At 40.1% G+C, this 27,461-nt stretch overlaps 1 protein-coding gene across 2 annotated transcripts in view; it reads left to right on the top strand.

The window, feature by feature from the left end:
- ANKIB1 (ankyrin repeat and IBR domain containing 1) overlaps window positions 1-27,255 on the top strand; it is a 58,951-nt gene extending 31,696 nt beyond the window's left edge. Inside the window, exons 6-20 of one of the 2 annotated variants that reach the window (XM_048510873.1) lie at window positions 16-224; window positions 1,760-1,848; window positions 3,007-3,151; window positions 4,363-4,529; window positions 6,212-6,300; window positions 7,415-7,545; window positions 9,286-9,420; window positions 12,397-12,483; window positions 12,589-12,661; window positions 13,152-13,297; window positions 13,402-13,580; window positions 14,767-14,818; window positions 20,994-21,087; window positions 23,346-23,479; window positions 23,790-27,255. In XM_048510873.1, the coding sequence (XP_048366830.1) occupies window positions 16-224; window positions 1,760-1,848; window positions 3,007-3,151; window positions 4,363-4,529; window positions 6,212-6,300; window positions 7,415-7,545; window positions 9,286-9,420; window positions 12,397-12,483; window positions 12,589-12,661; window positions 13,152-13,297; window positions 13,402-13,580; window positions 14,767-14,818; window positions 20,994-21,087; window positions 23,346-23,479; window positions 23,790-24,542 (2,483 nt within the window). In that variant the 3' untranslated portion in view covers window positions 24,543-27,255. Of the gene's footprint in view, window positions 1-15; window positions 225-1,759; window positions 1,849-3,006; window positions 3,152-4,362; window positions 4,530-6,211; window positions 6,301-7,414; window positions 7,546-9,285; window positions 9,421-12,396; window positions 12,484-12,588; window positions 12,662-13,151; window positions 13,298-13,401; window positions 13,581-14,766; window positions 14,819-20,975; window positions 21,088-23,345; window positions 23,480-23,789 lie in introns of both variants that reach the window. The other variant, XM_048510872.1, reaches the window with a different exon arrangement.
- Window positions 27,256-27,461: the final 206 nt, after the last annotated feature.

Here is a 27,461-nt window from a genome sequence, read left to right as displayed (position 1 = left end):
CTGATTGCATTTAAGACTGGGACAGGGAGAAGTTACTTGAAGCATGGATGTCTAATCCAGAAAATTGCTGCCAACGTTCAGGTGTTCAAATGCCAACTCCGCCTCCAAGTGGATATAATGCTTGGGACACGCTTCCTTCGCCAAGAACTCCTCGGACTACCCGCTCTTCTATCACCTCACCAGATGAAATCAGCCTGTCACCAGGAGATATTGAGACAACTATGGTATGCTTAATCCTTGTGATAATTTCCTGCCTACAATAAACTGTCACATGAGAATAGCTAAGCGTACCTTTATGTTATGTTGCACAAAATATCTTAATGAGTGTTGTTGGCTTTATGATTTTCCTGCAAATGCTTGACGTTTAACTGCCATAAAACTACTTCTGAAAATGATCAAAGGCTCTAAAAGTTGCTATCTTTGATGTACTACCTCACTTATTTTTACTACTTTAGTATTTTACTACCGTAGAAGAATGAACATTTTTACCTACCGATTCCTCTTCAAATAATCAGGAGGGCATTCTGCCTGTTATGCAGCAACATGGCACTCCACTATGTGGTGTGAGGTTCCATGCTTCTTTGCCTGTAATAAAAGTGCATGTGTTGTTTGCCCATATGGCAGTACTTTCTATCTTCTCTTTAAATGGCAGCGCACCATTGAACTGATTAAGATTAGTTTCCTGTCTTGCTTTATACCAGTCTAGAGGCACAAGAAGGAACTTTTGTAGCCCTTCTTAGAACGTTCTCGTAAATACTGGAGGATTGGACCCTCATATCTGCCAGACTGCCTTTTCCTTTATGCTCCACCATCACAACTTCACTCATCTGAGCAGGGCTTTATCTGCAGGTGACACCCTGTAAACGGTCGATGTCAGCAACTGCCCATACACTTGCACTGTCTGTTGCAGCCCTCACTATATAGGATGGCCTGCTTAGTGAGATTGGAAAGGCTGTCACTCTCTTGGCATTCCTCATTCTTGTTGCCATTTCACCTTCCAAGTTTAAAACTGAAGCCTCCTTGACAGTTTAACTTGACCATTTCCCTGTAAGAGTTGAATAAAACAATGTATGTTTTGTAAATATCAGCTTGTCATGTGCAATCTTCAGACATATACTGCTACTTCTACTGTTTTTATTGTATTTATTGTTTTAATTGGGATTATTTGATTGTTTTAGTTGCAATGTATTGTGTCTTGTTGCCTGTAAACCGCACTGAGCCCTTCGGGGGTAGGGCAGTCTAATAAAGCGAATAAATGGTGGGGGGGAGGGGGAGGAGGAAGAGGAAATAATAATAAGTCTCCACCACTCAGCTGGAGGAGTGGGGAATCAAACCCGGTTCTGCAGATTAGAATCCACCTGCTCTTAACCACTACATCATGGGGGGGGTGGGGGGGGGAGAAACAAAGAAGAAAAAGGAGCCACTCAGTTAAGAGAAAAAGGAAGTTGGGAATTGTCTTAGGTGGTATACTGCATTTCTTTATTTGTTGAACTCCCTCTAGAACTACTACTTTTCTGTATTACTGTCTTAATATGATAAGAAATGTCATTTGATTATCCATATATATGATGAAATGTGTACTTGTGGAAATTTTTGGGATCTGTCAGAAATAATGTGAAAAACTTTAACACAAATTCAAAAGGATGGTAGAAAATAGCAACAGCAGGTCTAGTTCATCAAAGGAAAATTAGTTGTACCTTGGGAACTCTTTACATAGCGTGCAATGATTAATTTTCTTACCTACTCTTTTTATCCACAGTGTGAAATCTGTATGTGTAATATTTCTGTATTTGAAGACCCAGTGGATATGCCTTGTGGACATGAATTTTGTAGAGCATGCTGGGAGGCGTAAGTGCACATTTTAAATGATTTTAAAGAAAACAAAAATTAATTACTTATTATTTAACTTGATTTGTGGCATGTTCCTGCAGAGACTTAGAATTCCATTATAAAGGCAGTTTTATTTCCTTTCTAACAATTGCTCATTGGCTTCAATGGAGTTGGAAGGATGTAATCCCGCTTATACAGTAATGAGTGTGGTCAGGAACCCACTGCATCTCATAAAAGCTGTCATAAAACAGAGGGAAGTCTGAGGAGAAAATACTGAAATTTTGCTACTACTATTATGTAGCCATTAAACATTGTCCAGTTTTTTTCTTTGCCCACACCAACAAGGTGGTGTCACAGGAATACAGGCAGTATTCCTGCCAAGGCCATGCATGACACTGCTTTCACAGTCAGGCCTTTTTCTGCAGAACGCCATCTGCTTTAGCACAACACAGCTTCAACTACCATCTTACAGCCTCTCCGATGTTGTTATTTTTCTGCCAGCTCATCCAGCAAGTGCCAAAGTGTAGTTCCTATCACAACTTCCCAAAAGCGAACCTTGGAGTGTTCTTAAACAAACCAGTAAAAGACCGTTGTGGATTTATTCTTTGGGCAGTTTAACATCGTTCTTAGACTTTTTTGATGATCCGACATGCTTGGTTATTTGCTGTCTTCAAGTTTGGTGGAATGACTTATAGGGATAAGGAGCTGCGTGGCGTAGTGGTTAAGTGCTTGCACTGCCACTCACACGGTCAGGAGTTCGAGCCCTGTGGGTCAGATATCCTGGCAGCTGGCTCATGGTCAACTCAGCCATCCATCCATTCCTTGGTCGGTAAATGAGTACCTAGAACATAGCTAGGGGGTAAAGAATAGTCGGGGAAAGCATTGGCAAACTACCCCATAAAAACGGCTTGCCTATGAAATCACTGATTGCAGTAGTACCCCAGGGTCGAACACGACTGAAGGGGAAACTTTACCTTTACCTTCTAGGGATACATGCTAAGAACATCGTCCTTCTTGTGGTTGCTCTCTGCATTAAAGTCTTATACTGTTTTATATGGTGAATATACTTTTCCCCAAGCTACTTACTTGTGGAGTTAATACATTAGTATGTTACTTTTTCTCCATAATTCTATTAAGTTAATATTTCCTTTTCCGATACTGATGCACACTGAACAGGTTTTTGAATATGAAAATTCAAGAGGGTGAAGCCCACAATATTTTTTGTCCAGCATATGATTGCTTCCAGCTTGTTCCAGTGGAGATCATAGAAAGTGTGGTTTCCAAGGAGATGGATAAGCGTTATCTGCAATTTGACATTAAGGTAAACATCAGATTGTAAACATGTTGTTAAAGCATCCATGCATTGATTATTCCAACTCTTATAAAGACCCTTTTAGGTTTGTAAAAATATTTTTATTTCTATTTATTATTTATTTAAAAATTTTTTTTAAGAAATACTAAATTTGAATTCAGTTAACTTATTTTAGAATTTTCAAACCCACTTTACCTCATAATTGTTGCACCCATGACACTTATAGTGGCTGCTGTGCTAGAAAACCACTGAATTAAATACTGCACTGTCTCGTTAACGAAATGCACCCTACATAAAATTCATTCCGCAAGCTTTATTATTAGATCTGTTTCATGTTGTTGTTTCTTAAACGTGATCTAAAAGTTCCTTATCACGCACGAAAAGTTCAGGCGTTTTCACAGGGCTAGTTCAAGCCCCTTGTGTGAGCAAAAGCAGCTCTTTAAATTTCAGCCATATCTAGTCATTGTGCTTATTCAGGTTCCATGGAACTATTCAGTTGTGATGTTGTTTTCATCTCCACCTCCTTCAACCTCTCAATAACATTGTCGTTTATTTTATTTATTTATTTATTTGTTATATTTATATACCACCCTCCCCGAAGGCTCAGTGCGGTTTCCATCAACAATAAAAAGTTTAAAACATCATATATATAATTTATCTAAAATACATAAAATATTAAACTATAGATGGCTTCAGCTCTTCTATTCCCCTTTATGAACCCACGGGAGGCCGGATGTTTTTATGGCTAGTTGACATCATCCCAGCTGGCCAAACGCCTGGCGGAACAGGTCTGTTTTACAGGCCCTGTTTAGTATTACACATCGTTATTAAAATTTAAATCTCTTATCAGTATTCCATTCCAGCTGAGGATTAATTGTATTAATCATCTCTTCCTTAATTTTCCAATCATCCTTTCTTGTAAGTTTCCTTGGGGGAGTTAGACCATGGCCATGAACCAGTGTCTTCTTCAAGTGAACCTTACCAGATGTCAATAGAAGGCCAAAAGCATCTGAGTTTCCCACATTTATTACTTTCTGTATAAAATGGCATGCGTGTTCCAAATATGTATAGCAAATAAATATATAGTGAAATAAATATAAACCTATTTTAGGCCCCCACATGTTTATATACAACCAAAATTGGCATTTTCACGCTTCATGTTTATAAGAGAGGACTTATCCAAAATGGTAACTAACTTTCAGTTCCTTTTACTCCCTAAGGCCTTTGTTGAAAATAATCCTTCTATTAAATGGTGCCCTACCCCAGGCTGTGAAAGAGCAGTCAGGCTGACAAGACAGGGGTCAAATACAGCAGGTTCAGAAGCACTTAGTTTCCCCTTGTTAAGAGCTCCAGCAGTGGATTGTGGGAAAGGGCATCTCTTCTGCTGGTGAGTGCATTTTATTTCTACTTAGCTTCTTTTTAAAAAAAACTGGTCTTTGAAATACATCGTAATTAATAAGCTAGTCACATTAGTATAAGTATTAACATTATTGACTTTTGAATTGATAAATGTTTATTTATAAATAAATCTTTACTGTAGTATGAAATTCTATTTTCAATTTTTCATTTCTTCATATTTTGCCTACTAGTCAGACATTTGATTTTGGTCAGATATCGCATTACTTGAAACATAGTTTGCACAAACTGAAGAAGATGAATGAGTCAGTTTCTCTTGTTTGTGTCAGGACTTCTTAGGCTTGATTATAGTGATTTGTTGAACTTTTTATGCTACGGCCCCGGGACCACACCAGCATATATGATGCTGCAAGGGCCCATGTGGAATGGGACCTAGATTCAGGAAATCTGGAAATGGAATAATGGTGGGGAAGAAGCAGGGCAATTTGCTACATTTTATGGATGGGCATTTTCTGAAGGTGCTAATTTTAGTTATTTTGCTTCTTTTGGTATGTTGGATGTGTGGCAGATGTCTAAGGCTGTTCTGCTGCATTTCCCGTAAAAAGAGTGAGTCGTGACCAATCTGGAAATTATATTGACACATCTACACCCAGGCACCATCTGGATGCAACATATCTTCTGTTCCAGGAATTAAATTGTTTCTTTTTTAAAAAAGGAGTAATATTGTAAAGCATGTGAAGAACTTGCAAGACCTATAATTCAGTTAAAAACAAAAAGAAAATAGGAATCTCATTCTCTGATTGATTATATACAATTTCTTAGTCTCATCCATTAGAAAAGAGTGTTTTATTTACTATAGCTATTAAAAGTGGGAACAGATGTTTTCTGTATCTTTATAAACTGCTTAAGACTTGTGGCTTTTGAATGCATGAACAGTAGAGTCTTTTCAAATGCTGTATTCCATTGCCTGTCTTGAAAGCTGGCAGCTGATATGATGCAGTGGTTAGAATATTGGTCTTGGACTTGAAAACAGGGATCAAATCTCTGCTAAGTCTTGCACCTTCCTGGATGACCTTGGCCCAGTTGCTCTGTCATCCTCATCTACTTAACAGAATTATTGTGAGGATAAAATGGGGAAGAGAAGAACCGTGCATTGTACTATAAAGTATTTGGAGAAAGGGTAGGATAAAAGTGTCAAACATAGATCAGGAAATGGACAATGTGGATCACATGTTATATTCTAGAAAGCCTGCCTCCCTTCTGATATGGAGACTGGTTCTTTACTACAGGGAGGCTGACTGAAGATGCCTGCTCCTAGCCATTGTCCCACCCTCTCCATTCTGAGATTAGATCTTCATAATTTCTTCTTTAACTTTCTTATTGGGCCTGTTCTGCTGGGTTGTTGTTGCTGTTCTCCTTCTGTGCTAGAACAGATCTTCCTCTTCTAAAATTAGTATTGACCAGAGAAGTGTAATTTACAAAATAACATGTCCTACCTTTCTGCCTTTGTTCTTTGGTATTCCCTTTAGCTCATTAAAAGCACATTTAATCATGTCGGTAAAATGAATATAATTTCTTAAACCTTCAATTATATTCATAGAATTTGTTTTCCTGGTCTAGTTAAAACAGTCTGAAGTGGAACTGAAGGAATTCAGTCGTCACCTTTTTCAAAGGCTCATAATAAATATAATTAACCTTGGTTAATTTTTTCAGGGAATGTCTTGGTGACGCACATGAACCTTGTGACTGTGAAACATGGAAGAACTGGCTGCAGAAGATAACAGAGATGAAACCTGAAGAGCGTAAGAATGGCTATTGAGTTTTGAGTTTGTAGAATTTCTACTGTATGATAGGATTTCTACTCTATGATAGGATTACTATGTAAGAGTAAGTAAGAACACCTGAGGCATATTTCCCAGAATAGAGAGCTTTACTTCCTAAGGGAATATGGGCAAGCTGGAGAGAGATGTGTTCAGTTTCTCAAAACTATCTAAACAGATGAAATAGCATTAATAATGTACAGGGGCAGAGGATTTGAATTGGTGTTGGCTGGTTGAGCTAAGTTCCCTGCAGAGAGAACTTGTTGATTTCTGTTTGGGGTGAGTCTAAAACTCTGAATGGAGTGCCTTTGATTTTAAAAAAATTGTGCTGATGCAAAGATCATATTTTTTTATTGCAATCATATGGAGAGCTACATCCTTTTGGGCTTCTTGAATTCAGTGGATTTAAGGCTATAATTTTTTTTAAGAATTGCACTGTTAATTACAAGTGAAGCATAGTTAATAAGTGTTGTGACATTTTATGCTTAAAAAGGAATGAACAGGGTAACTATGGAAGCAATTCTAAATAAGTCTGCTGACAAGTAAATCCTACTTTATTCAGTGTTAAGTGTTTGTAGTTTTGCCGACAAAGTGCTTTAGTTACCATGAGGAACAAGTTATTTCCAAAAAAAATCTATGGGAAGTTCAAAATGGAATTTTGCTTTTCTATCTACATGTTAATGGCTTTGTTCATTCACACAGAATATTATTTTTAATTGGAGTTTGCAGGAGCTGAACATGAGAAGCAGTTTTTAATTTGGGGAAATAATTTGTGAATGTAAAGAGCTATGTTATGTAGCAAATTTAGAAGGAAAAATATGCTTCAAGTTGAACAAATGAAATTAGCTGTGCACTTGACATTTGGACCATGTAGCATCCCTTGTCACCCAGATCCTTCTGTTTGTTTTGTTGTAGATTTTTGTGCTACTTGTCACATGGTACTAATCAAAAATAAATTCTCTCTTAGACATAAAAAGGGCACAAAATGAATTAAAATGTAGTTCAAAATAAGAATGTAGGAAATGTGGTAATGACTTCTGCTTTTAAAAGACTGCTTTACACAAAGTTTTTAACTCGTCTGTTTCCTTCTTCAAAGTTGTGGGAGTTAGTGAAGCTTATGAAGATGCTGCCAACTGCTTATGGTTACTCACCAATTCAAAACCATGCGCCAATTGCAAATCTCCAATTCAAAAAAATGAAGGCTGCAACCATATGCAATGTGCAAAGGTAACAATCACAGAGAAAATCCTACAGTTTTTATGAAGTACAAACAGGGGATCTGCAAGGACTCACCAGTGGAGTCACTCCACTCTCCATGGCTGAAACTTCTATCCATACTATCCCTGCTTTCACTCCACTCCAACACACAGCCTCCACAGCTTCTCCCTTTGCCCTGCTTCTTTACTTCCCTTCCACCTATCCAGTTGCATAGCGCCAATGGGGAGGCAGAAAATCTGACCCTCCAGTCCCACAGATTATCTTAACCATCTTAGAACAGAGCCCAATCAGCACACACCTGTTCACATTCTCAATCTGATGAGATCTTTAAACCTCCAGAAAATGAAGATATGAACACACCTGTTCACTCTGGCACTCAGATTAGAATTCCCTAAAAATGTCCTCACACATCCTTTAGAATTCTGCCTCTCACAGCCAGCCAATCATAAGCAGTCCTGAGTTAACTCCTTGTGAGCTGCAGTCCTTTTGCAGGAAATAAGGCTAATTGCAAACCACACAGCACCCAAATAAGGCTAAGTTTTGGTAATTTTCACACCCCCTCTGCTTCATTTTTCTTTCCTCCCTCACTTCACTCTGGCTTTGCTTCCTGCCTTCTGGTATTCTCTCTTCTTTTTCCTGTCTGTCTATTTCTGTGCCCTATTCATTTCATCCTTCAAAACAGCAACTGTCATTTTTAATTACCTCAGTAGTCCAAGAAGTCAGTGGTGAAATTAAGCAATCCTGAATCCTGACTGTACAGCATAGTACTGTACAATGTGGATCCATTTCAACCAGCCTGTCTTACACACACCCTTCAAAAATATTCCTTTTCTTATCTCATTCACACAACATTTTGGAAATGCTCAAACTCTCAGAAGCTCCAATATCTTGAGAGGTAATCTTGTGAGAACTTAGCATTTAAATATTTGTTTTATTTAATTCTATCCTTTATTTTAAAAAGATTTTCCTGCAAACCTGTGGATTCCCTCTTCTGGCATTTCTCTACATGGCCTCACTGTGCAGATTTTTTAATCTGCATTCTTGGGCTGGGTTCAGAATTAGATACATAAACCTTTTAATATTTTATTTTGTGAATTTGCAAAATAAAATATTAAAATATTAATATATCTGATTCTGAATCCAGCCCAAGAATGCAGATTAAAAAATGGTATTCATTCTGTATATCACTGTGATTAGTTGATTTAATTGCTGAGTGAGAAACTGCTTCTTAACTTGCATCATGTCTGTAAATATGTATGGTTTGGTATGGTAATTAACACCCAAAGCATTCCCACTCTACTGATTTGAAGCTCAGTCTGATGTGTGTAGGTCAGTTTATCTCCCTATTATTCTGAACATAGAATGTTTCTTAGATAAGATATAGGAACATATTTTACTTCAGCAAGGTCACCACATAGCTTCTAAATGAATGATTACACAAGCTGAAATTGAACTTAGATACAGTTTATAGAACATTTCTAACAAATTATGTGATGAGGGCATTTTGAGGTGTGTGGATTTAGAAGACCCACTACTCAACTCATTCTGTAGTTACTAAATTTTCTTTTAAAACTAAGTTCCTAACCATTGTTTAGTATACATGTTAAAACAGTTCACGACAGTGATACTGAAAGGTTGTGGATTGTGGTGAGGTTGAGAAGATGGTGTGTTGTATTTCTCTTGTGTTAATTCTCTAGATCCAGTGAAAACTCTGAAATGGATTAAGAATCTGTGTTTTATCTTTTCAAGTGCAAATATGATTTCTGTTGGATTTGCTTGGAAGAATGGAAGAAACATAGTTCTTCCACTGGAGGTTATTATAGATGTACTCGCTATGAGGTCATTCAACATGTAGAGGAACAGTCCAAGGAAATGACAGCAGAGGTAAGAGGATGAGTATTATTGAGGACCTCCTTAAAGTTATTTCTGGTTAACTTTCTTCCTAACTTCTTCAATCTGTAGCCATGGGTGTAATGTACATATTTATTTTTCATCTTGCATCAGCATGTACAGTACTGTACAGTGTAGTACAGTAAAATGTGGATCCATACATGCGTTCCCCATTTAACCAACCTGTTTCACACGCACCCTTCTTTCGGCAAATATTCCTTTCCTTATCTCATTCACACAACATTTTGGACATGCTCAAATTCTCAGAAGCCCAGCACGAAGTTAGGTAAAGTCTTTCTCTTTTCTGACTCTGGAACTCAGAAATAGAATCTTACCTGTGATTTTACTCTGCACTTTAGAAAAATGTTGAATGTTTTGAAAATGCAGTGTGATAAGACACATAACCTTTCCCTTTGTCCTCTCTGTCACTAGAATAATTGGGCAAAGAGGATGAGTGGCAACAAATATGAAATGTGAATATGCTTACAAGGCACATGATATGGTAACTTGGTCAGTGCTTTGCGTGGTTGAGAGGTTGCCTGGTACAGCACTGTCTTGAGTTCCATTTGTTTATTTAATGTATCTTCCAACACTGGCCAGGCCCAAGGCAGCTAATTCCTCTTGAAGGAAAAGCATGACTTGAGAAAGAATCAGTGTTTCAGTTTACAGATTCTTTCTCCTCCATCTGGCATAAACATTCCCAATCCACTCATCGTCTGGATGGAGGACCTGTTAGATGGCATCATGATTGTGAACATTTCCTTGAAAAACCCTTCTTATATCAGCGTTTGCTGTTTAGTTACCAAGCTGCTAACTGTAACCAACCTGTATGCAGGTGTGAGAGTGGACCCTGAGTACCTATATTGTTAGTCTAAGACAGTTCCCATAGGGGTTGAATTGGTAGATCTAACGAGGCTAAAGAACCACAGCCTCCTGGATGTCTGTGAGGCAAGGCAAATCAGTTCTATTTCCTCTTATGAGATGGAGGCGAGTATGGCATAAAGTAGTCCTAGAGGCCACAGGACCATCAGTACATCTTTCTCTTCTGCATGTGGGCAGTGATAGTGGGAAAAGAACTTGATCGTCTCCAGAGATGTGAAGAGATCTAGAGAATATCCAGAGCTGAGAAACAGGGTCTAAAAGTGACTACCCCCCCCTCGTCCATACTGCTCTGACTGAGCCAGTCTGCATATGCTCAGACAACCATTGATGAGTTCCCCTCAGAGAGGAGAGATGCTTCTCTTACACTGAACATGGTTCCTGACTCCCATTTTAGTTTTTGGACACACTGCCTGTTCACATGTGCCTTGGGGGTAATATTTGTCTGAGTGCTAAATGTTGTTTCGGAAATCAGCAGTCAGGCAGATGGCTCTTAGCTCTAGGAAGTTTATGCTTTAGGAATTTTTCTGTTGACTGCAAAATCCTTGTACGTGCGCTAGGAACAATTTGCTCCCTGTACAGAGAGGTTGGCATCTTTGGTGATCTAGTCTTGGTGACATTTGGAAACGTTAGGAACAAGATCTACCAGACCATAGCCACACAGCCCAGAAAACCCACAACAACCAGTGGAATCCAGACATGAAAGCCTTCAACAATAGGAGGATGAAATCGTAGCAGCTTCTGAGGAAAAAAATCAGTGAGGCTCCTTAGGGTCTGTGCTGTCACAGAGGAGAATCTGAAGGTAGTGGGCCATTCCTCTCTATCCAAGACAAGAAGAGCAGTCTATTTCCTGCAGTATAGCTTGCCCGGGAACCAACATTCTGATCCACCCTGAAGCTTGGAGTGGCTCGCTGGGGAAGCTTGCCAAGAAATGACACCTTTCTCCTCAGCCAGTGAGGAAACCTGCCATCATTTTGTGGGTAGGGGAAGACGGCTCCAATACTGCTACGAGCCTTTTCCCTTGCCCTGCTAAATGAACCAAGGATTAGATGACGGCAGAAGCCCCGAAAATCTGCAGGCTCCAATTAATCCTGGCCATGGAAATGAGAGTGAAGCAGCATCTAGTGTCAAACAATTACTGGAGAGTGGGGGGGGGGGGGGAGAGAGACAGGACAGTGTCTCCTTATGAGCTAATAGCATTCATGAGACAAACATTGAGGAAGAAAATAGATATTTACCATTAGACCAGGGGTCTGGAATCAAGGACCGCCTCTTCCTCTCTGCACCCTGATCAACAAACCTTGCATCAGTCATTCTTCCTGGGCCTGCTAAGGCTTCTGGGAAGATGCAGAAGAGAGGAATATCCCAGACAAAATCCCCTTTATAACTCCAGTCAGTCTTCCCATAATGGGATCTTACTTTCCCCAGTCATGAGGTTGTGAGAGGAGGGGATCCATACCCATCCCTATCTTGACAATCTGTTGATCAGGTCGTCTTCCAAAAGCAAAGCCCAGGCAGACACATAAGAACATGGCTTCTTGCAAGAACTATCAACTTCTTGCAGAAACACAGGTTCATGATGAATATCCAGAATAGCTCCCTGCAATCACCACAATGGCTGGAACTTGTAGGAGTTTTGAGAGATCCTCATACAATTCTATATTCCTGCTGGAATGCAGTCCAACAACAACAAGTCATAAGGAGCAGAGCTTTCTCCCTACTATTACTGGCCAGATTGTTGTTTCATTGTTGTTGTCCTTCAGTGATAGTGGCTGTATTAATTATTCTAATGTCTCATCAGATCTCCAAAGTACAATTGAGCAGAGTTTCACCGTGTTCTTTTGGGTTCCTCTAATTCAAAATTGCAATAAAAACAGCATCAGGATGCTGTATTTGACTTTTGAGTTGTAAAAGCTATATTTTGGGCTGGCTGGGTTCTCAATACAGTGTTTGTCACCCTGCTTTGTTTGAATAAAACTCTCTTAGCTGTTAAAATGGTTAATTGCACATTTGCTTAATTTATGAGCAGTAAGTTAAATAAGCTCAGTTAAGTTATTAATGGTTTCTTCCCCCTCTTATAATTCTATCCAGGCTGAAAAGAAACACAAAAGATTTCAAGAACTTGATAGATTTATGCACTACTATACAAGGTTTAAGAACCATGAGCTCAGCTATCAGGTATGGTTGCAGTAGTCTTCTAAAAATCCATTCTCTCTACTTGGTTTCATTAACTGCAGAATTCGTAATGTGCTTCTTTGTATTTTTCTGTTTCTTTTTTTAGATTCAGAACAACAACTTCTCTCTCTAAAAACAGCCAAAGAAAAAATGGAGCAGCTGAGCAGAGCCCTCAGTGGAAGTAGGAGTTTCAATATTTTCTGTGATATATTCCTGGTGCTCAGTGTAATGTACTTGGTTCAGAAGTTTCCACAAAGCAATTATTTCTAGCATCTACTTCTGTAAATGCAAGAGCCTGACTGAATATTTGGATAGCCTGGTTTGCAGATGTGTCTTCAGTTTTGTAGCTTCTGGGGTGTTGTGTGGTTTCTGGGTTGTATGGCCATGTTCTAGTAGCATTTTCTCCTGACATTTCACCTGCATCTGTGGCTGGCATCTTCAGAGGATCTGATGGTAGTAAAGCAAGTGGAGTAGATATACCTATGGAATGTCCAGGGTGGGAGAAAGAACCATTTGCCTGTTAACAAGTGTAAAGGATGCAATTAGCAAGCTTGATTTGCATGCTAAATGGGTGGATCCCACCCAACACATGTTTAGTATCTTCTATTGATGTCATCACATTAAGCAGCTGGGGGGAAATTCTGTTGGTAATGCCTAGACTTCTCTTTTAGCTGAAGGACATTGTCCAGATACTACATTCATTGAAGATGCAGTGCAAGAACTCCTGAAAACCCGGCGCATCCTAAAGTGTTCTTACCCATATGGATTCTTTCTAGAACCCAAAAGCACAAAAAAGGAAATATTTGAACTTATGCAGGTAAAGAATACATGTATGGCTTGTTTTTATGCATTTTTAAACCCTAATAATTATGCTTGTTTAACCTATAAGGCTTTGACACAGACTTTTTTAAAAAATTATAGACGGATCTTGAAATGGTGACAGAGGATCTAGCTCAGAAAGTAAATAGGCCTTACCTTCGTACTCCTCGTCATAAAATTATTCGGGCAGCCTGTCTTGTGCAGCAGAAGAGGCAAGAATTCTTGGCATCTGTGGCCCGTGGAGTTGCTCCTGCAGATTCTCCTGAAGCTCCAAGGCGCAGGTAACCTACAGATTTGTATGCCCACAGAATCTCAATGTGTAGCTACAAGCTTGGTAAGCCACCCTTACAAACTCTCGTTTGCTCGAGCAGGTAGACGCTGAATTGCTTTGAACTGCAGCAGAGCGCTAAAATATTACACATCATTTGGTACGCGTTAAACTAGATTGGGAAACCAAATGCTTCAGCTCTTCATTTTGCTTTATTAAAACAACATTTTAATCCAATTAAAGTGACAGTCAGATGTGTGAGGTTAATGATCATAAAGCTGGATGTTGCGTACAAACTGTGAGGACAGTAATGGGCCAGCTGAAACAAATTGCATACCTTTCAATGTGGTTCAGGCAGAATATCTCTAGAGCAGTGATGACAGATGGTATTTCTTTCTGCTAGTCTTTTGGTTCAGTGCACGGTATAATACAGTAAAATCATTTTTATCCAGAAATGTATTATCCAGAAGGCTCAATTAATCAGCACTGGGGCCCAACTTCTCCCCGCCCCGTATCCATGGGCCATTGTTGGGCTCTGGACAGCAGTACTGCTAGTGCATCCCCAGGAGATGATGGGAACTGTAGTCTATAACATCTGGAGGGCCGTGAGTTTGACACCTGTGTGCTTGTGTATCGGCATCCTCAGTTGTGCCTTTCCCCCTCCATCTGCCTCAAACTGTCAGGCTCCATCTCTGCCAGAGGCCGCCTGGGCACCTGACTGCTTGCCTGCCAGCCATGTAGCGTGACTCTATGGCTCAAGGGGAAGCATTTGCCCATCACCATGAGGTCTCCAGTAGGATAGAGTTTGGTGCAAGCTCTTCTATGTAGGGGGTGGAGCAGAGCAATAAGTGGATTAACTGGCTCATTTGATTAGCCAGTACTTACCATCCCTGAAGAGTGCCAGTTAACAAAGCATTTGCAGTACTATGCAACAAATGTCTAGCTTAGTCAATATAAATCTGAATGATCAGACAGTTGGTTACATTAATTGTGATCTGTCAATGAAGTGTTTATAATTTGTGGGTCCCGCTTAAAAAGTTGGTTAGCAATTTCGTAATGTTATTAATTTTGCAGTTCTTTTTGTGCTTCTTAATAAGATTAGCACGTTAAAAACTAACATTTAAGTTTTTCATTTTCAATTTGTTGGCTAATGTTCCTTTTATTCTGTTCTTAAGTATCAAAATGTGTTTAATTTATAGCTTTGCTGGCGGAACATGGGATTGGGAATATTTAGGATTTGCATCTCCTGAGGTAATTTTCTGTGGATTTTAATTATGTAAATTTGCACATGATGGAAATTATGTATTTAAACCGTGCATGAATAACTCCCTGATGTTGTTGCATACTACGAAGGTTTGTATAGTCTGATCGAACTTTGTATTTTTTGCTGCTTAACAATAGAAGGAAATATATTTATTTTTTACTCTATTAACTTAGGATGGGTACGTAAGAGATGAATCTCTGCCTCAAATAGGCTCAAAGTTTGGCATTCTTGTCCTTCAGCTTGCTTCAGTTGTAGCTGGACAAACACAGTCACAGCTATGGCAGCACTTCAGATGTGATAAGTGGGGTGTAGGGGTGTTCCATCTCTTAAAAAGGAAACTCCTTACGTTGCTCCTTGTTATCAAGGAAGGGAAGCTGCTGGCAGGGTGACAGCATCTGCCAGTACTTTAAGATGCTGCTGCTGCTTCTCCTCCTCTTGACTTGGCTCCTGGATCAAGACCCACAATCAGCATTGAGCTTTGGAATTGGTCTGATGCAGGAGCTATATTCCTCTTCTTTTCCCTGTTGCTTCTCTTACATTAACTATACTCTTTTTTCTTATTTGTATATGTCTTACATTTCATGAAATGCAAATGTAACTGTGTGTGGGATGATAGTTGTAACAATGCACTAATCATTGTCCACAGTGGCATCTCACAGCTTTATTCCTGTCTATTGTGATTTGCTGTTGGCTGGATGACATGGAGTAGGGAACTTAGCGTAGCAGCTAGTTGAAACTGTACCAGACTGAAGAGGTAAATTCATATCCCCCTCCCACACAGACACACACACATCTGTGCCTTTAATTTCAAAGGATCTCAGGCAGTGCTCTTCCACCCTTTTCACACAGCTTCCTATAAAAGGGGGGGAGAGTGTTTCCCTCAGTTCTTCTCTTGCTGCCGCTGAAGGAGGACATTTTTCTCCTCACTCATTAGTGCCTGACTTGATTCCAAAGAAAGTTTTGTGGCTATTTGCCTTCATAACTCACCTCACGCTCCAGTGGGCTGTTTTCTTCCTCTTATGGCCTCACATTTAAAATGTGTTCCTGCTGTGAAATAAAAATGAGCCAGTGGGACCTGCCTGATTCTTGCCTCCCTTTGCCTCAGCAAAACACATGACATCACAGGATTTCAGTCTGTAAACAGTTTATACCAAAGGCTGATCATGAAAAGATTTCTCATCTTAAAGCCATTTATGGGGAAACTACACTGAGGGGCACTATTCCATCTATAACCTCAGCTAGGGAGAAGGGCCTTGAAAGACCCAGTGCAGGCTATCATATAGCCAGTTGCTCATCTAGGTCAATAGCCTCCTCTGTAGGGCTGAGAACTTCTTTCTATTTATGTTTATTATATTTATACCCCACCCTCCCTGGCCTAAGCTAGGCTCAGGGCAGCATACATACACAGTTAAAACATCAAAACAGTTCCAATACTACAATATAAAACTTCACTAAAACCTAATATCCAAACAGATAGCGATGGCAGTCTCTTGGGTATCCAAAGACCCTGAACCTACAACTTATTGTCCCTCATCCCGACATAGTTCTTTTCTTAAGAATTGTCAGGGGGAGGGGGGGAATGGCACTCTATCAATAGAGGTCAAAACCACACCCTAAAGATCAAACCCAGCATGTGGCTGCTTGGTGTGTGGGGTCCCTCTTAATTAGGGAGAGTCCCAGTGCTGCTTTGGATGACACTTGGCCCTCTGCTTGTAAAGGTGAGGCTGAATCTATATGGACGTTGAAGTCCCCCCAAACAATAAGCTTGGAGTACATCAAGTCCCAATCTGATGCGATCTCCAGCAATCTCAGCAGGATGTCATAGAGCATATGGGAATTTTGCCCTTTGAAGGCCCTGACCTTTTCAGTTGTACTATTGACCTTTAAAAAATCTAAGATGATTGGGGGATTGGCCAGGTCTCATGATATCATCTAAGTGTATTCCAATCCTATAAGCACTCAAAGCTGTTTTACTACTGTTAAATGTTCACATTAGGTTCAGAACTATAAACTTTCAAGATGAATATTTTCATATCTCAATAAGGAAAAAATTCAGGACATTTCTTCATTTCCCTTGTGCATAGCAGAGGTTCCAATATACAGTCTTTCCATTCAATCTCTCCTCTTCTCCAAGAGTATTTATAAAGTGGTTGTTGCCCACCTCAGGGCTCTAACATATTCCTATACCTGGATGACTTGCTAATTGTAGTACCATCAAGGGTCACCATGTCATTAGACACCCATCAGAACTTAGATCTCCACGTAACTCTGGAGAGATCTGCACTTTTCCGAACTCAGTGCTTAACTTTCATGAGGGCTGTCCTTAACTCTAAAATGGGTCTAACCTATCGTCTTGTGTCCACACAGCAAAACTGTTGTCTTGTGTCCAAACAGCAAAACTCACTCCCTGATACTCTCTGGTTGGCTCCACCTCTTGTGGCAGCCATGTTGTTATTTGCTTTGCTTTCTGCAGCAGACATTTTATGGTAGTGCCCACCACCCTGTGTCAGAATTCCAAAGGTTCCTGCAGGCTCAAAAAGGTTGAGGCCTATGGTCTCCACACAGGAATGGTCTCCACGTAAATGTTCCAAACTAAGGGTATAAGGTAAGCTTTAATAGCTTATCTCCCTCTTATCAAAGCCTGGGCGGGGAGGTGGGAAGAGATGGGCTCTTTGGCATTTGGGAATAGATAATCAAACATAAGGAGAGTTTCCAGGCCATACACATACCACGAAGGGACATTGTGCTGGCAAGTGCTTTGAGATATTTAGGCTTAGGCTCAGGAGATCTTCAGATGTTCAGTATCCAACAACTGCTGTCTTTTCCATTAAGTGCTATATACTCACCTTCTTCATACATTATCTTTCTAGTCTCTCATGTGGGAATGCACAGAAGACACAATGATAAAAGCATGGTTGCACTTTCCTGTACCTGTTCATCAAATGTTCTTCTGTTCTTGTACGCTTCCCTTTCTTCTTCTCTGCAGAGAGTTCTTTTGGGGTAAGGGGGATTACTCCTGCCTTCTATAGTGATGGTATCTATGAACTGAGGGAGATAAATTTTCTCCTCCCTTTTATGGTCCCATTGGGTGGAAAACTGCATAAAACATATGGAGAGTTTCCAGGCCATACACCTACCACGAAGGGACATTGTGCTGGCAAGTGCTTTGAGCTATTTAGGCATAAAAAGGCCAGAACTTTTAGAATGTTCTCAGCTGGCCTGCACATAGGCAGTTCCCATGTGTGCCTGCATAGAAGAATACTCAATGCACAACAGTTACAGGTAAGTGTAACCATGTTTTACTTTGCAGCACCAGTAATTGCTGCCATTTATGGGCAGGTGTTGATTGCCCTGGTCCAGGGTAACACAACTTTCCAGAGAGAAGAGTCAAGTAAAGGCTAGGAAGGTAGAGAAGCAAATTCCACTCATCAGCTATAGTACAATCCGCTTACCCATCCTAAGGAAAGAATAGACAAAAGAAAGCAGGTCCACAATTGCCATAGTAAGCCACCCAAAATGAACATTTAGCCACCCAAAATGAAATATCTTGAAGCATACACATGGTGTCAGTTTCCTTGTGGTGTGATAAGACAGCAGATATTACTTCATTGTTTCTTCATAGAATTTAATATGTTTGTGTTAATTAAACATATTGGATTGTTGCCCATACTTTGTAATATGCTTTTCTGTATATTTCCTTCCCTGTTGTTGCTGGGTAGTGCTGTGCTCCCAGAAATGTAGTTTGCTTCTTACAGGCACATTGGCTGGCTTGCTTTTGCCCAGTTCTTATAATACTTTGTTCCCAATAATTGAATGTTTTATTACAAACATTTTAATTATTACAGAGGGATGAGCGACATGTGCTTATATGCAAATAAAGCAGATATTAGAAACCTTTGTACTATGTTGCTTCTGTAGGCAGTAAGCTATTTTGAATAGATGCTTTTCCCTTGTTAAGTGTTATGGCAGCATTGTGCTAGATGGTGACATGACTTCCTTGTGCAAAGTGGATCATGCTGTGCTGTTCTTTAGACAGTCCCATTTTGGGATCATCTACTGGGCTCGGAAGTTTGGGGACAGTGCAAAGTGATAATTTTAGCCAAACTTTTTCCTCGGTTCCTTCTCAGATTCCATTACCTGTTGATCCTAAAACCTGCAGGCTCTGTTCACAAAAGGTATATAGCCTCTCCCCACCTGCACACCCAAAAAGCTTCTCTTGAAATTTGGGGGACCATTGGAAATAGTGTAGGATGCAGTCCTGGGTTGGGCAGACTTCACTGTGAATAGAAAATCTGCAGCTATCACAAACACATACCCTTTTGGCAGTAGTGGTACCCTAGAATTTAGGTACATGTTGCTGTCAAGTCACAACTGAATTTTGGCAACCCCGGCCTGGGGCTCTCATGGCACGTGGGAAGCAGAGGTGGTATGCCGTTGCCATCCTTTGCAGAGTTTGCCTTGGTGGTACCTCATCCAAACAGCACCTGTGCTTGGCTTCTGGCTTCTGAGCTATACCACCTTCCCTCCTCCTTAACCTGAGATTTATATAACAACAATGTTTGTTGTTCTGTTTGCAGTCTACCTTTCCTAATAACTCCTAAAATTAAATATGACGTTTCTACAGAAACAACACTTTGGGTAGGCAGGAGCACCGATAAAAAATATCAGTAAAAATTGGGTTCAGCTTTCTCTTTAACCTGGAAATCCATCAGCTTTATTTGGCTATTGCTGAAAATATTCAGGTTAAAAAATCCAAACCTGAAATTGTTCAGTTCTTCCCCACCCCTCACCCCCAGAGGTGGGATTCAGCCAGTTCGCACCACTTCAGCAGAACCAGTTGTTAAAATGGTGCTTGTAAACAACCAGTTGTTAAATGATTTGAATCCTACCACCGGAAACGGTTGTTACATTATTTGAATCCCAGCACTGCCACCCCCCCTGCCATTTCCGGGGGGGTGGATGGGTGTTGGGAAACAGTGGGAGGAGAGAGAACTTCCCCTGCTAGGGGGCAGATCCTCCATGGCACCCTGAACTAGCTCAGCTGCCATGAAGGATGTGGCTGTTCCTTTCCCCGCCAGTGCTTTTCAAGCCGCACAGGGGGACAGATCCCTCTCTTCCTGCCCACGCCTCCACTGGCTGCTTAGTCCTTGTGGGTTGGGAAATGGCAGTGGGAGGAGGAAGATTTTAAAAGCTGAAAAGGCCCAGTGTTATTCGGGGCATTTTTTGGCCCAGAGCTGACATTTTTAGTGAGCTTCTGTAGCAGCCATAACATTTCTTTTATTCCCATTAGTATACATGTGGAGATGTTGTTCTTGGGCCTGCTGTATATCTTATGTGCCATTCTGTTGACAGCTGCCCCAGACTCTTGCAATCAAAGCAGGAATCATGCTCCAAATCAGATTGCTGTTACGTCCTGCAGAATTTGAAGGAGGCAGTCAAGGGTTTGCACATAAGAGTTTAGTCCACCAAGCCACCCAGGAGAGCAGACTGAAGATATAGTACAAGATAGACAAGCTGAAAGAAAACACAGTTTATATATCAATTATATATCCTGGTGAAGGACGACTCAGGACAACAATCACTCCACGAGAGTTAATTGAGACTTACAATTTGGCAAAATGCGGTATTTGCAGATACAATGAACAAATCAATCATGATTTACACAGAAAAAAATGTAAAATTTTGAATTGGGGTAATATTTGTTGGGTGTTTTAATTCTTGCAAAAGTACATGCACTGGCACTTTTTTCATATTATTTTGTTTTACAATGTACAGTAAAAGTTTGTAAATACCAGATGACATTATTGTGTGAAAAAATTATCCCAACAAAACAGATTGCAAGAAGTCAAAGAACAGCAACTTTGATAGAGAGCCTTGTTAGATTAGCTAAGCTGTTAATTTGGTAACTTTTGTGTGCTTGGGGCTATCCTGTATCTTTTCAGTTTTTTTAAAAAAATGCTTGCATGGTGTAAAATGCTGGGGAGGTTGTTGTTCTGTTTTTATTTTCGTTTTGTTAATGAAAATAGGTGATTTTATAATGCATAAAATCACAGGCAGTCTTTTTTTTCCTTTCTATGTGCTGTTGTGATGCCCAGAATTATTATTGCATGCTCCCCTGTATTTTGTAACCTTTGGTTTATGCAGGAATATGCTGAATTTCAGTATCGGAGGAGGCACAGACAACGGCGACGTGGAGATATGCATAGCCTGCTCAGTAATGCTCCGGACCCAGATGACCCCAGCGAAAGTACCTTAGGTAAGATCTTGCAGAGAAGTCCTCCTGTAAGATGCCTGTTTCTTGATATATAGAGAAAATCAGTCAACACGGAGGCTTCTAGTGGTGAATAATTCTTAGTATTTAATGAGCTAGGGGGAAATTCCATGAAGATGCAAATGGTCCCAGTTACACTGGGCCATTTGCAACTTCATGGAATTTCCCCCTTACTAATTAAATGACCCAGTGTAACTGAACAGGAGGTGATTCGCAGAGCAATCCGTCTAGGTCCATTGAAGTCAGTGGGTGTGGAAGTGTGTACCTGTGCTTAGGATTGCAATGGAGAGGACCATAAAACTTTTCTGGCATAATGTTAGTCTCTCTGAGGCCCTTCCTGCACAGGCGGAATAGAGTGCCCCAGGGATGGCAAAAACGCCGTCCCTGGGGAAGCGTTCACACAGGAGGCACTGCTTCTTCCCAGCAGCGCCGTCCTGGCCTCTCCAGAGCGGCGTGAAGCTGCCATTTTCAACCTCACTCATCGAGTGAGGTTTTTGAAAAGCGGCGTCTTCCCTTTGGCGCGGTGCGAACCGTACCGTGGGAAGTCACCGCTTTTCCCTTCCCCTCAACTCACTTCTTCCAGCGTCACTCTGGAGGGTTGGAGAGACACATCCACGCTGTCCTCCAACCCCTGGAGGTCAGAGAGTAGCATTGGCGTGTCCCTCCAGAGCAACGCTGGAAGAAGTGGTGAGTGGAGGGGACCGAAGGAGAGTCGGCTCCGCATGGGAGTCCGCTCCAGCTGGGGAGAAAATTGGGGCTGCTCACACGCTACGGTGCAAACAGTCCCCAAGCCTCCACCAGCATAATTTATAATTTATGCCGGTGGAGGTTCGTTTACGTGGCTGTGCAGAAACAGCCTGAGATGGACTATGAAGCCCAGAAGAATAACTGAGTTTACCAGTAACAGAGGCAAACACGTGAAGACTCTTACCAATTTTCTTTCTTACCAATAAATCATAGGTTTTCCTAGGAAGGAGTTGTGGCCATAATGCTGAGTTCCTTTCCTCCTCTTATATGGAGAGGTGTAGTCAGGGTTTTTTTTTCACAGAGTTCCCCTGGTTGTTGGTCAAACAGTGCTGAAAACAAACAGTGACTGGGGTCATAAATCCCAGTTTGTAGGGGACAAATTAACTTTCTCATTTATCTAACATACCTGCATTATAAACAGCCAACTTTAGCATCTGACTAGGATTCTTCATGTCAGTCGGGAGTAGAGATGGAATCAAGTGCATGCATTGTCGTTGGCAACATTTGTACATATCCCAGTTCAAAGTGACACCTGAATGCAGCCTAGCTTGTTGCCAGACTCATGTATACACCTTGCTCCGTAGCAATATTTAAAATAATAGAACAAAATAAGGAAACAGAAGGGAAAAAACCCCAAACTATTGTCAAGGCAAAGTCTGTCACTGCCAACTAGCTTAAGAATTCCTTTTTCAGAGCATACCCTGCTTCGCTGCCATGTTTCAAAGGCCTAGATCAGGGGTCTTCAAACTATGGCCGTCCAGATGTTCATAGACTACAATTCCCATGAACCCTACTACTTAGCCATGCTGTCAGAGGCTGATGGGAATTGTAGCCCATGAACATCTGGACGGCCATAGTTTGAAGACCCCTGGCCTAGGTCAAGGGAATCTGAAGAACCATATGTGGTATTTTATATTGTCAGTGGGTATTACCCTAGAACACGTAATCCTCTTATGCCACTGCCAAATATGTGCTCCCCTCGACAACAGGCCTATACTATTTCTTCACTCATCTTAATACCAAGATATTTCTGAGAATTCACATTCCCTTTCGACTACAGTAGTGGAAATTACGTGACACAGTTACACACATAACTGTAAGTGTGAAAGTCACCAAGAACTATATAGTGTCATGAGATTAATCTTCAAATTTAATAAAATTATATACAAATACATAATTGCATTGCATTCTGTGAATCAGCTGTTAGAAGAATGTTAGCTATTCTCATCTCTCCCCCCCTCCTCCCCCCCAATGTATGCTTTAGTCGAAGTGCTGCATAGAAAGTGTTGGCTTCTGTCCTGGCATTTAGTTCAGCAATCTGAAGCCTTCCTTCAGCCTAAAGAGCCTTTTAACAACTTAAATGGCTCTTCCTTTAGCCCAAGAACCACTTGAAGAAGGAATGCTCCAAGTTTTGCTGACCAGAGTGGTAGGATACATGACAGTAAAACTATGGATTTGAAGAGTGTGACTCTTTCCCTCCCTGCCTCCCCGAGCAGATACCCAAGAAGGTGGCAGCAACAGAAGACATGGTAATTCCATGGTGAGTTCTGCTTCCATGAGCATCCTTCACAGTTCATCTCTTCATGACTATACTCCTGTCAGTCGCTCTGAAAACCAAGATTCTCTGCAGGTATATTCATTTGTCCTGTGCTGTTTCTTTATCTTGCATAACTCTACCTTCTGAATGTGTCACTTGGAGGTTGTTGTTGACAGATGGTGTCCACACCTCCACTGTAAACGTGTGTAAAATTCCAGTTATTTGGGGGGCACATTTTACAAATTGGCCTGCTTTGGATCTCACAAGTAGAATATTAAGTAAAATTAAACATTATAAATATGAACTTGGATTATAAACGTACTTGGAAATAATATGGGTAAAATTGCTGAAATATATACATGAGCATCTTTAATTCTGAAGGTTTTTTTTAAACCTTTCACAGGCTCTGAGTTCCTTGGATGAAGATGACCCTAATATCCTGCTTGCCATTCAGTTATCATTGCAAGAATCTGGCTTGGTTATTGATGAGGAAACTAGAGACTTTCTGACTAATGAAGCTTCTTTAGGAGCAATAGGTACTTCTCTGCCTACAAGGTTAGACTCTGGTCCCCTAAATATAGATAACCCAAGGGCTGCTTTAAGTAGCTCAGAGCTATTAGAACTTGGAGATAGTCTGATGAAACTAAGCACAGACAGTGATCCCTTTTCAGCCGACCATCTTAGTTCTCATACTTTCAGTGATGCAAGAAGTGGATTATATTCAACCTCTAGTGAAGCTGATTCAAGTATGCAAGACCCTAATTTAAACGAAAACCTCCTTGGAAACATTATGGCCTGGTTCCATGACATGAATCCTCAGAGTATAGCTCTCATTCCTTCAGCGAGTACAGAAACCGATGATGATTCACAGCAGCCCAGGACTGAAGAGGGGTTGGGAGAGCAGCCACGTATTCCCAGTGTAAGACAGGACCCTCTGGAAGAGCATGCGCTTTTTGAGGACACCCTCAAAAATGAAGGCAGATGCACTCAAACAGAAGAGAGTGCTGCAGCGGGGGCTGTTCTTCCAGACGAAACGGTACCACCAGGTGGCAACTCGGCTGGGAAGACTGCTGGCCAAGTGGATGCTGCAGGAGATGCTTCAGGTCAGATGTCCCAGACCTCAACTGAGTGGACTGAGCATGTGCATTTGGTGTGACCACAAAAAAATTAAAAGTTTGAACATAGAAATTGATTGTAGAGCCAGACAGGCTAAGCAGTTGCCAGAGGTTCACAGTGTGGAGTAAGCATTCTGGAGACTGGCCCACGTAAGGAGAGCTTGGTTGGTAGTGTAGAGGTGGAATATGTCGGAGTTCCCTTTAAGTTCTTCATGAAGATTATACAGATCTTTCAGGGAATTTCCCTCACATTTAACAGCAAGTATCTTGTTTGCTTTGAAGACAGAGGAATAAATAGTTTGTACTCTACATTCCTAATACAATGCAGCATCTACTTAGCCTTAGGCGGGTGATCCTTAACTTGAAAGTATGCATTAAAGGCTGACTAAGATTCATTCGGGTGTTTGAGCCTCAGAAACTATTTTCTCCTTCCCCTTACCTTGATTCTTATTGTCTTTTAACAAAACAGTGTTTAGTGGTATGTTTTTCTTTATACCTTGCTTTTTACATAGCCTTTGCCCAACTAATCTTTAACCAGCAGTGGGAATTGAGGTATATGATACTTCTCTTGAATGCTGCTTTACCAATGAAGAAGTGGGTTGTTGTTTTTTTAATTATAAAATCAAAGATTTTTTCATGTCTATTTACAGTACAGATGTGCCAAACTGTGAATAGCAAATTAATTTCAACACAAATTATGCAGTGTTTTTTTTCCTCTGAAAGCTGACGCGTAATTCCTTGTGATGGAAAAACCACAGGAAAGCATTGCTTGTCCAACTTTAACTGGCGTCTGTTGCCACAGTGACCGCATTCAACCTGTACCTTAAGTTAATTAAGCCTAATTCTGCTGTTAAGAACAGTTATTTTAAACATTGAAATACAGTTGGTTAGCAGCAAGTATGCTGTATTGAAAGACACTTTAATGGAAGTGCAATCTTTGTCCCTTGTTTTCCACATTTAACAATGCATTCTATGCACCATCAGTGCAGTTGCATTTAATGGTAACATTTTATATATATATAAAAAAGAAATTTCCTTGTTAGAGGCAATCCCATAATAAAAGGTTTAATATTTGTTACATGCAGCATATTACCGTGCCTTTGCCTAATCCAAACAGATAGTTGCCACAGTGAAATGAGTAATTAAGTTCAGTTATCTCTTTTGGAGTTATTATGCTATGAATTGCAAAGACCTCCATTTAAAAAAAAACCACTCATGGCCTTGCCTTTACCGTAAATAATTACATAGGGTATGATTCTGCACTGTGTAGGCACAGTAAGGGGGGGCACCCTGCAGGTCTCACTGCACCCTGTTTTCCCCCTCCTCCATCTCTTGGCATGTGTGCTAATGCAATCCAAGTAATGGGAAGTCTTTGCATGTCTCCCATCACTCCCACAACCCCACTCCAGTCAGAGTTCACTTTTGAAGGATCCCTCCACGTGCCTGCCCAGAGGAGTACTGTACCCTAAGTGTTCAAAGTTTTTTATATAAATAACAAACACTACTGTGTATTCTTTCAATTGCACAATATTTGTTTGGTGTGTGGTTGCTGTTTAATGTAAAAGGAAGAGAGAAAAAAAGACCTTCCCTAGTGGTGTCCTACTGTGAAGAAAATTCTTGTTAAATTGGCTTACAAGCTCAGAAACCTCATTGTAAGTTACAGTGATACAGTTTGTAATTTTAACTAGAGGAAATTGTTGAAATTACTGTTTTGCTTGCATATAATTAAAACCTAGTACAAGCAAAATAAGTAAAATGCTCCATTTTTATGTTTGAATTAACATGAGAGATCTACTGACGTCTGATATAACGGTTTCTCATTAATGAGTGTGTATAGTAAAGTATTATGACAGCAAGTAAGGTTGTATGTATATTGATTACTGTGAGTTACAAGAAAAAGTGTTTAAATCTTTTTCATTTTGAAGATTACTGTTGGAATCTTGCACTCCTTCTAATTCATAATACTAAATAACTACATATTAATTATTTACTCCAAAAAAAATTTTAAAATCTGTTTCTTCTGAAAGTTTCTTTAGAAGAAATAGTCTGCTGCTCTGTTACTGTATCCTGTAGATCCATTACACTTTCTAGCTTCGCTTCTAACTGCCCTATCCTGAAAGCATTGATGTTGAACCCCTTTCTGACACTGGAAAATTATCTATTTAAACATTTATCCAATATAAAATCCTCTTAATCTAAAATAGCTCTTCAAGATTCTGTCCTCATGAATTGTACATTAATTTGAGACGCACATACAGCTTCTTTTAAGTTATAATTTCCAAGTAGGATGGTCCTTACACAGATTTTGTGTATTGCGTTAAGGCGTCTTGCAAAGCTAAGATATGTATGAGTGCTCTCTGTGACGATAGTGAAGTTTGTGGGTTCTGGTTTTTCCTGTAACTTGGTTTAGATTGTGCAGTATATTCCATTGTTTTCTGTGTTAACTTTATTCCAAGCATGAATTTTAGCATATTAAATTTGTATTTTCTTGGTACTTATTTAAAATTCAAGACCACCCCAGTAATTGACTTTACAATTCAGAACAAACGTTTGGCAAGCCTATTTTGTAAACCAATTAATTTTATAATGTAAAAAAATACTCTAATCTTGAAAATGCTATTTGCACTTTCATAGTCTATACTTGATACATTCCCACTTTATATACAGTAGGATATTACAACCATGTAGATGTTTGGCCAAATGAATGCTGTTAATAATATGTAAAATTCTTTGATTAAACATTTATTACTTAAACTCATTATATTCTGTCCCATTATTTTAAAATCTTTTTAGTAAACACTGAATTGGCTCTAAAATACCTAGCAGGAAGAATTAAGCCACCAACGCTGTTCTGCAAACATTTCCAGTAGCTCTTACAAAGAACTTTGTAAAGATTTAGTTTCACTGTGTTCATGTGCTATGCTATTGCTAGCTATAAAATTGCCATATAAACACAAAAT

The sequence above is a fragment of the Sphaerodactylus townsendi genome, linkage group LG11 (assembly GCF_021028975.2).
Source record: "Sphaerodactylus townsendi isolate TG3544 linkage group LG11, MPM_Stown_v2.3, whole genome shotgun sequence".
In the NCBI taxonomy this organism is placed as follows: Eukaryota; Metazoa; Chordata; class Lepidosauria; order Squamata; family Sphaerodactylidae; genus Sphaerodactylus; species Sphaerodactylus townsendi.
Note: the sequence above shows the minus strand (reverse complement) of the source record. Positions and strands in the feature narration are given on the sequence as shown.